Source organism: Helianthus annuus, chromosome 13 (genome assembly GCF_002127325.2).
Source record: "Helianthus annuus cultivar XRQ/B chromosome 13, HanXRQr2.0-SUNRISE, whole genome shotgun sequence".
NCBI classification, from domain to species: domain Eukaryota; kingdom Viridiplantae; phylum Streptophyta; class Magnoliopsida; order Asterales; family Asteraceae; genus Helianthus; species Helianthus annuus.
Window position 1 is genome coordinate 153338789 of NC_035445.2, and position 11502 is coordinate 153350290.

The following is an 11502-nucleotide window of genomic DNA, read 5'->3' on the forward strand; positions in this document are numbered from 1 at the left end:
AGGGTCTGGTTTCGATCGCCATCCCGTTTGGGTGTGCACCTGTAAACTCTAAATCCAATCTTGAAACAAGAAAACGGAAACAAGTCAGGTGACTAGATAAAGCCCAAAGTCAGAGCGGTTTAGATTTGCGGCCTGAAGACTCATGATTCAGGCTACTCAAAAAAGAGTTTTGAGTAGTTTGGTAAAAGAAAGTCATGATAGGAATAAAAAAACAAATAATAATAATAATAATAATAATGATAAGCCAAACAAAAAGATAAACAAAAAGTCAATGTGGGGTAGCCCATTTGGTGACATATACCTTTAAGAGAGAGGTCCTAGGTTCAATCTTAGGCAAGGGTGAAAAATTTCGAATGTTATTGGTGAATAGAGAGAGGTCCTCTTTACTTGGTCGAAACCCTTTGCCAAATCAGTATAAATTTGCAGCCAAAATCACCCAGATTTTCATCCTTTCCCATGTCCAAAACAGCTTAGAATGACTCTTTTACCCCTGGACCAATTCTTCTCTTGACCCGCAACCTGTTGATCCTTTAGACCCGTTAAACTCGATTAACCCAAAATTCCTTGGGTTTTTGATAGAATAACGAGTCGAAAACAAGTTATTTTGATACATTATAAAATCTTTTGCACATCCTTTTTCGCAACCAATGACGCTCACTTCATACAAACTGTCACTTTTTAAGTTGTAAACGAACCACCGTTTGACTTTTAAGTGATGTGTAACTAATATGTCACCACTTTTGTTCCAGAAACCTAAGACCTTTACGACACCCCCATCAAGAGGTGGTTTCAGCTTGAACTCACAATACATCACCCATCCTCTCTCCTTCAATACCCACACCTCCACACTATAGCGCATGGTGTACACAAATCCAAGTTGACCATGTAAGTTAGCCAAGTCCGGATCACAAAAACCATGATTGACATGACGCAGTATTTTTCTGGGAGGTTGAATCAACCCGAATTCCTCGGTTTTCACGTCAAATCCAATTATTAATGGCAGTTCGTTTCCTTTATTGTAATATGCTAACCAATGCAGACATCCATTAGCGAACACGCCTACACCATATACAGGATACGATGGGACTTTGGGTATCTTTCGCCACGAGTCTGTGCCCAGTATATGCACCATGACTTGTTCTCTCTTCGTGACGCACACCATCTTGAAAGTGTTGGTGGAATCATCAAAGCCAAGCCCGCTTTCGAAGAAAAATGATGACGGCATCCTGATGGGCGGAAGCTCATAACATTCTCTTTTTAGAGGATGGATCACAACCGAAGTAGTGGTGCGATCAGGGTGCCATTGTGACACGTAGACAAGGGCGTAGCTTAAGAGGGGCCGGGAGGGGCGTCCGACCCCCCGAACTTTTCGCTCAGCAGTGTTATATATATGGTTTTCGTATAAAACTTTTTGGGTATATACGTTTTCGACCCCCCGGTTCTATAGAAATTTTTGGGTATATATGTTTTCGACCCCCCGGTCTTCATTGTCAAGCTTCGCCACTGCACGTAGAGCAGACCATTGCATGCGGATATGTTATACCAGCTGTTACACATAAACCCCATAGGCATAGCACTAGCAGGTGGCTTCGTTCTCACCTCTAGGGTACAACTACCTGCTCGGCCTGCTTCTTCTTTACATTCTGAAAAACTGAGTGCGCATGGTGAGTTGCGTTCGCCATAAGATAATTGATGGAGCATGAGGAGCAAGGGATCGTGCACTGCGGCTCGTTTGGCATGCATGGTTTCAAGGTAAGGATCGTTGATGTAGCTGCACCATGGCTTGCTTACACAGCGGAAACGAGCCAAAGATTTCACAGGCATTCTTGAAAAGATGTCGTACATGATTTCCGAAGGCAACTCAACCATGATTGTAGATTTGATGAAGTGAAAACGTGGTTCAGAGATTAGGGTTTGCTTGATTATAATTCTTAACCTACGAGATTAATCTTGAATCTTGATGGTATATTGGTATATATAGCTATGAATCCGTTAACTTAGTTTTTTATTTATTAAATAGCAAAGTAAATCAATGGATTCCATTGATACACAATATAAAAGTTTGGGTTAGTTCCGGTCTTCCGGATGCACTCGGACACATTGTTGGATGGGGAAATAAAATAAAGCTTGTACTACCCATGACTTTATAGCCTAGTGGTATCTTAGAGGTGAGATAAGGTTTAGAAACCAAAAGGTCCTGGTTTCGATTCCCACAAGTGGGTTTTTCCCATATTTATTGGGTTTCATCCTGAATTGGTGTATAGGCATTATGCCTAGTTGAGATGGATATGATCGGGTGGTTCCGCTGGTGGCATGATGATACTCCAGTGGTCCGTCAGTGATCCAAATTTGTCGTTAAAATAAATAAATAAATAAAGCTTGTCCTCGTTATGCGGTCGGGAACATTTATATTACTAGGATATAGACTCATATATATGGGGTGTTCTTCAAGATATTTTTCGAGTTTCTGGTTTTTGGGTCGAGTTGTTCGGGTTTTTGGTTAGGAAAAAGTGACCTGATAATTGACCCATTTTAAGTTCGGGTTGGTCATGTTCGGGTTAGTTTGGGTCGGGTTATTCGGTTTTTGGGTTTAGATATAAAATAAAAATAGGGTGATGGTATTTGTACATCCCCAAAATAAGGTGCACATACCCCCTATACGCCACATGTGTATAAAGCAATGGGGGACATAGAGAGGTTTAGTGCATTAAATGCATCAGAAAAATATTTCTATACGTCGCTTATAGGCCACTGTATAACAGTATAAGGGTATGCTTGATTGGAAACCTTAACCTGCAAGATCATATATGTCACACCCCCAAAATCCACCTGCGGAGTATCACCGCTTGGGAGCGTGACTGACCAGGATCAAGCCACCAATCATATTGAACATAGCATATAATAATTAAAGTAGTTCATAAAAATCCAACTCAATACAATTGATGTTCAAACCAAACGTAATATTAGTAGCGGAAGCATAATTTGAAAACCCAATGTATGTAATAAGTTCAAGTGTTATAAAGTTTTAACATGGCATCCACGATCCATGCTCCACAACGACCTGCTCCTCCCTGTGCAAGCTCCATATGTACCTAAGGTCCTGCAAGGCATGCAGCAGAGAGTCAACAACTAGTTGAGCGAGTTCACAGAAAGTAAGTTCGAAATAGCAAAATCGTATGTTCATTAGTGGGGGCTTCCCATGTATGTATGTACTAATAGTGGGGGTTTCCCATGATTATATTTATTACTAATGGGGGCTTCCCATGTTTATCCTTACTAGACTATTGTAACCATAAGTGTTCTTCATAACCCGAGAACAAGAATACGTACAAGGTCACGTAGGATTTACGTGAGTGCCCTTCCCCGAGGACATTGGTACGCGTGGGGTTTACGTAGGTTTTACGTAAGTGTCCTTCCGACCCGGAAGACAGTAGTAGGTATGAGTTTGCGTAGGTTTTACGTAAGTGTCCTCCCGACCCGGGAGACAGTGGTGGATACTAGTTTACGTAGGTTTTACGTAAGTGTCCTGACTAACCTGAGGACGATGGTATATAGCCTAGCAATAGCGTAAGTACGAGTAATTATCCAATTCAAATCTTCCAACCCAATTCCCAACCCGGGAATCCCATGCCTTGGCTGTGTGAACTCACCTTGGTTTGCTCGGTATGTAATTGCTTCTAGTGTTAATTAACAGTTAAGTTCGTTACACACGACCTAAGGTACAATGCACATAAATTCGATGTAAGCGTTTACGTTCAATTAGGGTTTACACCCCCTTGATGTCCAAACAGCTGTGTTTCATGTGATAACTGTGTACAGAACGTCATGGCATAGATTGTTCATACATACAGCATCCAGTGACAAACAGTATCATGCAGTAACATACACATACAGTAACATACATACAGTGGTGGCAGAATTGGTGTTTTTCATTCAACAATTGCTTGATTCTGTTAACAACTCGGACTTAAATCATCCACCACAAATTCGGACCTTACTTAACCTATGAAGTTCGGACCATGGTTCCCATTAAAAATTCGGACCAAGTATAATAAACATAAAAACTCGGACCCCTTCATATATATTAAAAAGTTCGGACTATTGATAATAATAAAAGCAAAACTCGGACCAATCATAACCTTTACAAGAGCTCGGACCACTAAAGTTCGGACTTCATAACCTAGCATCAACTCGGACCAATCAGATATATTAAAACTCGGACCAATCATAACCATTAAAAAGTTCGGACTAGGTAACATCACAACAAACTCGGACATGGGGGTTTTCCCTCCACAAAAATCGGACAAGGGGGCTTGCCCCTTTAAAACTCGGACCCCCCTTGTGCCATCAAAAGGTCGGACCCCTATGCTTGATAGAAAACTCGGACAAGGTGTTCTTCCTTGTCAAAAGTCGGACCACCTATGGTCATAAAGGTCGGACCATGAGTATTCATTCAATAACTTCGGACCTAACATATTCATTCACAAAGTTCGGACTATATTCAAGCAACAAGATCGGACCATATGCAAGCCATATAAAAGTTCGGACAAACAATAATCAAATCATGCGAGCATTCAACTTTCATTGTAACAGTTACGTTTTTGTTTTCACGATCAGATAACCCTAATTCATGCATATGCAATCCAATCATCATTCAACGATTCTAACATATAATGTATCTTAACATCAGGCAATTGTTACACACTAATCAACATCATCTCACAGCAATCAAAATTTAATCAGTAAATACAGAACTAGTATGTGAAGAGCTAGGGTTTACATGAATCATATAATCAAGAATTGATAACAACAAACAATCATTAAACAATTACCTTGGATTGATTCTAGATGGATTGAAAGACCAAGATTGATGCAAAAGACTTGTGCCAATGATGAAGATGATGATTGCAGAGAGGATTGGAGAATGTGAAAGTACGTGTTTTGATTCTTGGGTGATGATTAGTGAAAGGGATTAGGGTTAAGAATGATTAGAATTTCACTATTAGCACTAAGCACCCTTAAGAATTATCTATCACATATTACATGCACAAGATATACAATTTACAGTTTCATCACCACATTTAAGTATTTGTCAAATCATTCATAAACCTTATCAAATCCAAAACGTATACAGTTACAAAGCAACCAATTGTGCAAGTAAACAACTAGACAAACAGTGAACGTGCAATAAATGCGAAAGTGGAATCTTGGAAACTCGAGTTGTCACATTATCCCCAACTTGAAAGAAATTTCGTCCCGAAATTTAGCATGCGGTTACTGAGGAAGCTAGGTAAGTTGCATCGTTTACTGGTTTTCCTGGGGTGTCACATCATCCCCCCGTTGATTTGGAATTTCGTCCCGAAATTCTGTAGTAGTAGCTTTAGCCTCAGTAGTGGTTGCACAGTTTTCGAATAACTGGGGATACTTGAGTTTCATTTGATCTTCACGCTCCCAGGTGAACTCTGGGCCGCGACGGGAGTTCCAACGAACTCGAACAAGAGGGATTCTCGTGTTCTTGAGGACCTTAACATCCTGATCCATGATTTCAACAGGTTCCTCGACGAACTGCAATCGCTCGTCGATAGTGAGTTCCTTCAAAGGAACTATGAGGGTCTCATCTGACAGGCACTTCTTCAGATTCGACACGCGAAAAACATTGTGAACTGCACCGAGTTCAGCTGGCAAGTTTAGTCTGTAGGCCACTTTGCCTATTCTTTCCGCGATTTCGAACGGTCCGACATACCGCGGATTGAGTTTGCCCCGTTTGCCAAAACGAACCACACCCTTCCAGGGTGAGACTTTGAGTAAAACCCGGTCCCCGCCCTGAAATTCCAATGGCTTCCTACGCTTATCCGCGTAGCTTTTCTGACGGTCGCGTGCTGCCGCCATGCGTTGCCTTATCTGTGCAATCTTTTCCGTGGTGTCCACTATAAGTTCTGGACCCGTGATCTGACTATCCCCCACCTCTGCCCAACAGAGAGGTGACCGGCATTTACGCCCGTACAATGCCTCGAATGGAGCGGCTTGAATGCTGGTGTGATAACTGTTATTGTATGAGAACTCCACCAAAGGGAGATGCTTTTCCCAGCTGTTGCCGAAATCAATAACACATGCCCGAAGCATGTCTTCTAGAGTTTGAATCGTGCGCTCAGACTGCCCATCCGTTTGAGGGTGATAAGCCGTGCTCATATCTAACCGAGAGCCAAAAGCCTTGTGCATTGCTTGCCATAGTTCTGATGTGAATCGTGCATCGCGATCCGAAATGATAGAGGTGGGCACCCCGTGCCTTGAGACTACTTCCTTCAAGTATATGTCTGCTAGTGTGGAAAACTTGTCTGTTTCTTTGATTGCCAAGAAATGTGCAGACTTTGTGAGTCGATCTACGATCACCCAGATAGTATCGTTCCCACGCTGGGATCTAGGTAGGCTGGTAACAAAATCCATGGAAATTTCCTCCCATTTCCACTGTGGTATCTTTGGTTGTTGGAGTAGGCCCGCTGGTTTCTGATACTCTGCCTTGACTCTTGCACAGGTCAAGCACTTGCCGACGTAGGTAGCGATGTGGGCCTTCATGCTAGGCCACCAATAAGTAGTTCTGATGTCGTGGTACATTTTATCCGACCCTGGGTGTACCGAGTAGCGAGACTTGTGAGCTTCATCCATTACTAGCTCGCGTAAGTTTCCATAAAGTGGGACCCAAATACGTCCTGTTACATAGTAAGCGCCGTCTTCCTTCTGTTCTAATCGCTGTCTTGAACCGCGTAAGGCTTCGGCCTTGACATTTTCTGGTTTCAATGCTTCTACCTGAGCATCTCGTATCTGTGCAGGAAGACTAGACTGAATAGTAAGCTGCAAGGCTCGTACACGCCTAGGTGTAGTATCTTTCCGACTGAGGGCATCAGCCACAACATTGGCTTTGCCTGGATGGTACTTGATGGCACATTCATAATCATTCAAAAGTTCGACCCATCTTCGTTGACGCATGTTCAAATCCTTTTGCTTAAGGATATGCTCGAGACTCCTGTGATCGGTGTAAATAGTGCACTTGGTACTGTACAGGTAGTGTCACCATATCTTAAGCGCGAAAACAACAGCTCCCAGCTCTAAATCGTGCGTCGTGTAGTTCCGTTCATGAACCTTGAGTTGACGAGAAGCGTAGGCAATAACTTTATCCCGTTGCATCAATACACACCCAAGACCCTGTATCGACGCGTCACAATAAACCACAAAATCATCCGTGCCCTCTGGCAATGAGAGAATAGGTGCGCTGCAAAGCCTATCCTTTAGGTACTGGAAAGCGGTTTCCTGGGGATCTCCCCAACGGTAGGTGACACCCTTCTGTGTCAGTTGTGTAAGCGGCTGTGCGATCTTCGAGAAGTCTTTGATAAACCGCCTGTAGTAACCCGCCAAACTCAAGAATTGGCGTATTTCCGTTGGTGTACGCGGTGCAGGCCAGTTCCTGATTGAATCTATCTTGGATGGATCGACATGAATCCCATCCTTGTTCACCACGTGGCCGAGAAAGTGGACTTCACGAAGCCAGAAGTCGCATTTTGAAAACTTGGCGTACAGTTGTTCCTTTCGAAGAAGTTCCAGAATCAATCGTAAGTGCTGCTCGTGTTCCTCCTGACTCTTGGAGTAGATCAGAATGTCGTCGATAAAAACTATCACAAATTTATCCAGGTAGGGCTTGCATACCCTGTTCATTAGATCCATAAATACGGCAGGCGCGTTCGTTAACCCGAATGGCATGACAAGAAACTCGTAGTGGCCGTAGCGAGTTCTGAATGCGGTTTTGGAGACGTCTTCATCCCGGACTCTCAGCTGATGATAACCTGACCTCAAGTCTATCTTGAAGTAGTAACTTGACCCTTGCAACTGGTCGAATAAGTCGTCAATACGTGGAAGAGGATAACGGTTCTTCACCGTCACCTTATTGAGTTCCCGGTAGTCTATGCACATCCTAAAGGTACCGTCCTTCTTTTTCACGAATAACACTGGAGCTCCCCAAGGCAAAGAGCTTGGACGAATAAAGCCCTTTTCCAAAAGTTCTTGTAGCTGCTTTGACAGTTCTTCCAGTTCAGTTGGAGCTAAACGATACGGTGCTCGAGCTATGGGTGCTGCTCCCGGAGCGATCTCGATTTGAAACTCGACCTGGCGATGAGGCGGTAGTCCAGGTAAATCTTCAGGAAACACCTGAGGAAAGTCACGTACAACTGGAATATCCTCTATTCTTTTCTCTGTTGCTGATGCATCAGTAACTAGTGCCAAAATGGCAGTGTGCCCTTTCGTAAACACTTTTGGGCCTTCAGGAAAGAGATGATGCCAACCACAGCACCACTCTTGTCTCCTTGAACTTCGAGAGGTTCTTGACCAGAACGGGGAATACGAATGATCTTTTCTTTACATAGGATCTCTGCTTGCTGCTTGGATAACCAATCCATACCAACGACGATGTCGAAACTACCCAGAACTATAGGGATAAGGTCGATGGAGAAAGCTTGACCAGCGAGGATAAGATTACAACCCTGAACTATGTGTGTGGCCTCTATATTTTTACCATTAGCTAACTCTACGACATGTTTGGTGTTTAATGGAGTTGGTGCATGTTTTAACATTTGGCTAACTTTAAGAGACACATAACTTGTATCCGCACCCGAATCAAACAAAACAGTAACGTAAATGTCGTCGAGAAGAAACTTACCCATGACCACGTTAGGATCGTTCCTTGCGTCACCTCGACCCAGCACAAAAGCACGACCCCTAGCTTCATTGTCGTTATTGTTCCCACCATTTTTGTTACCATTGCCTTGGTTGTTGTTGTTGTTGCGGTTCTGGTTCTGGTTTAACTGGGGGCAGTCACGTTTGAAATGACCTTCGGCCCCACACTGGAAACATCCCCTGTTGCCCCGTTGTTGCTGCTGCGGGTTTTGTGGAGCTGGTAATTGCAGTTGTTGGTTCTGATTCGCAGGCCGCAGACTCCTACAGTCTTTGGCCTCGTGCCCCATCTTGAGACACCTTTGGCAGCGACCCTTGTTGCACTGGCCGCTGTGATGCCTGTTACAGTTGTGACACTTGGGGTGAAATCCTTGATATCTTTTCTGCCTATGACCACCAGAAGATTGCTGACTAGGACTCTGGTAGTGGTCAGTCTTCTGTTGCTGAGCTTGAGACTGAACTGTTGCTGAACCTTTGCTAGAATCCCCCTCCCACTTTCTTTTGTTGTCACTGGGGTTAGTAGGAGTAGCGGCTGATGTGGTAGCAGTAGTAGCGCTGATACGTTTGGGCAGCTTGTTCTGTTCCACCGCCTGATCTGTGAGGCGATGAGCAAGACGCTGAATGTCTTGGATATTGTCGAGATTAGCCGACGTCACAAGGCTCTGAATTTCTGATGCTAGACCCTTGAGGTACAACTCAATGCGCTTGATCGAAGGGTCCACCATGGTTGGACACAAGATGGCCAGTTCGTTCGACCGTTTCGTGTAAGCTTCGATTTCCGACCCCGTCATTTTCAAATGATAAAGCTCCACTTCCAACTTGTGGATGTCATCACGTGTGCAGTATTCCCTTTTTATCAATTCCTTGAAATCGTTCCAAGGGGTGGCGTTAGCAGCTGCCAACCCTAGGAGTTGAACTTGCGCGTTCCACCAGGTTAGCGCAATCCCTTCCAACGTGCCAGTGGCGTACTTTACCCTGCGAGCCTCAGGGCATTCACACATCTCGAATACCGACTCGAGCTTTTCGAACCAATGGAGGAGTCCCACTGCTCCTTCTGTGCCACTAAATGTGTTTGGACGACAGTCCATGAAGTTCTTGAATGTGCAGACAGGTTGTGGGGCGTGTTGACCTATTGTGTACAAATAGGACAAATTTAAACACAAGAGTTAATGTAGGATCTAAAGATCCTAGTGTGAATCACATCCGCAGGGTATACTACCTGCTTGTGCAGCTGCAAGTGCCGCAGCTACTTGTTCATTGATAAGAGCCGTCAATTGGGCTTGAGTCATGTTCACACGTCCAGACATGATCTTCATATTAAAAGTATAATAAGTGAGAATGGTTCGCGAGTAGTGCGATGACAGAAGAGTGTAAGCACATAGGTTCTATGTAATTCTAGCATGTAGGCAATAAACATAAACCTTATTACCTAGGATGTTGAGTCTTGCACGTGGAGCGAAGCGTCGTTGTGGATCGTTGAGAGCACTGTTCTGGTTATAGTCTGGTTTTAATAAAAACGTTTTTCCCATATTAAAACCAAGTTCTCTATAACCAATGGCTCTGATACCAATCTGTCACACCCCCAAAATCCACCTGCGGAGTATCACCGCTTGGGAGCGTGACTGACCAGGATCAAGCCACCAATCATATTGAACATAGCATATAATAATTAAAGTAGTTCATAAAAATCCAACTCAATACAATTGATGTTCAAACCAAACGTAATATTAGTAGCGGAAGCATAATATGAAAACCCAATGTATGTAATAAGTTCAAGTGTTATAAAGTTTTAACATGGCATCCACGATCCATGCTCCACAACGACCTGCTCCTCCCTGTGCAAGCTCCATATGTACCTAAGGTCCTGCAAGGCATGCAGCAGAGAGTCAACAACTAGTTGAGCGAGTTCACAGAAAGTAAGTTCGAAATAGCAAAATCGTATGTTCATTTAGTGGGGGCTTCCCATGTATGTATGTACTAATAGTGGGGGTTTCCCATGATTATATTTATTACTAATGGGGGCTTCCCATGTTTATCCTTACTAGACTATTGTAACCATAAGTGTTCTTCATAACCCGAGAACAGGAATACGTACAAGGTCACGTAGGATTTACGTGAGTGCCCTTCCCCGAGGACAGTGGTACGCGTGGGGTTTACGTAGGTTTTACGTAAGTGTCCTTCCGACCCGGAAGACAGTAGTAGGTATGAGTTTACGTAGGTTTTACGTAAGTGTCCTCCCGACCCGGGAGACAGTGGTGGATACTAGTTTACGTAGGTTTTACGTAAGTGTCCTGACTAACCTGAGGACGATGGTATATAGCCTAGCAATAGCGTAAGTACGAGTAATTATCCAATTCAAATCTTCCAACCCAATTCCCAACCCGGGAATCCCATGCCTTGGCTGTGTGAACTCACCTTGGTTTGCTCGGTATGTAATTGCTTCTAGTGTTAATTAACAGTTAAGTTCGTTACACACGACCTAAGGTACAATGCACATAAATTCGATGTAAGCGTTTACGTTCAATTGGGGTTTACACCCCCTTGATGTCCAAACAGCTGTGTTTCGTGTGATAACTGTGTACAGAACGTCATGGCATAGATTGTTCATACATACAGCATCCAGTGACAAACAGTATCATGCAGTAACATACACATACAGTAACATACATACAGTGGTGGCAGAATAGGTGTTTTTCATTCAACAATTGCTTGATTCTGTTAACAACTCAGACTTAAATCATCCACCACAAATTCGGACCTTACTTAACCTATGAAGTTCGGACC

At 43.5% G+C, this 11502-nt stretch overlaps 1 protein-coding gene across 2 annotated transcripts; it reads right to left on the reverse strand.

The window, feature by feature from the left end:
* Nucleotides 1–353: 353 nt before the first annotated feature.
* On the reverse strand, nucleotides 354–1963 carry LOC118485497 (F-box protein At1g53790-like). 2 transcript variants are annotated; one of them, XM_035981648.1, is made up of 2 exons: nucleotides 1507–1963; nucleotides 354–1309 (listed from the first exon to the last, which is right to left on the reverse strand). In XM_035981648.1, the coding sequence occupies exons 1-2, from the start codon at nucleotides 1867–1869 to the stop codon at nucleotides 485–487; spliced, it is 1188 nt and encodes a 395-aa protein (XP_035837541.1). In that variant the 5' UTR covers nucleotides 1870–1963; the 3' UTR covers nucleotides 354–484. The 2 variants fall into 2 exon arrangements, with proteins under 2 accessions (XP_035837541.1, XP_035837540.1); XM_035981647.1 differs by having other exon boundaries at nucleotides 355–1317; nucleotides 1515–1963.
* Between the last annotated feature and the right edge of the window lie 9539 nt (nucleotides 1964–11502).

Bases quoted from the DNA above. Each gene is read 5' to 3' on its own strand.
- LOC118485497 (XM_035981648.1), bottom strand. From the start codon at position 1,869: ATGGTTGAGTTGCCTTCGGAAATCATGTACGACATCTTTTCAAGAATG. The intron at 1,310-1,506 runs CAGTGGCGAAGC...CTTGTCTACGTG, and splicing joins GCAATGGTCTGCTCTACGTG to TCACAATGGCACCCTGATCG.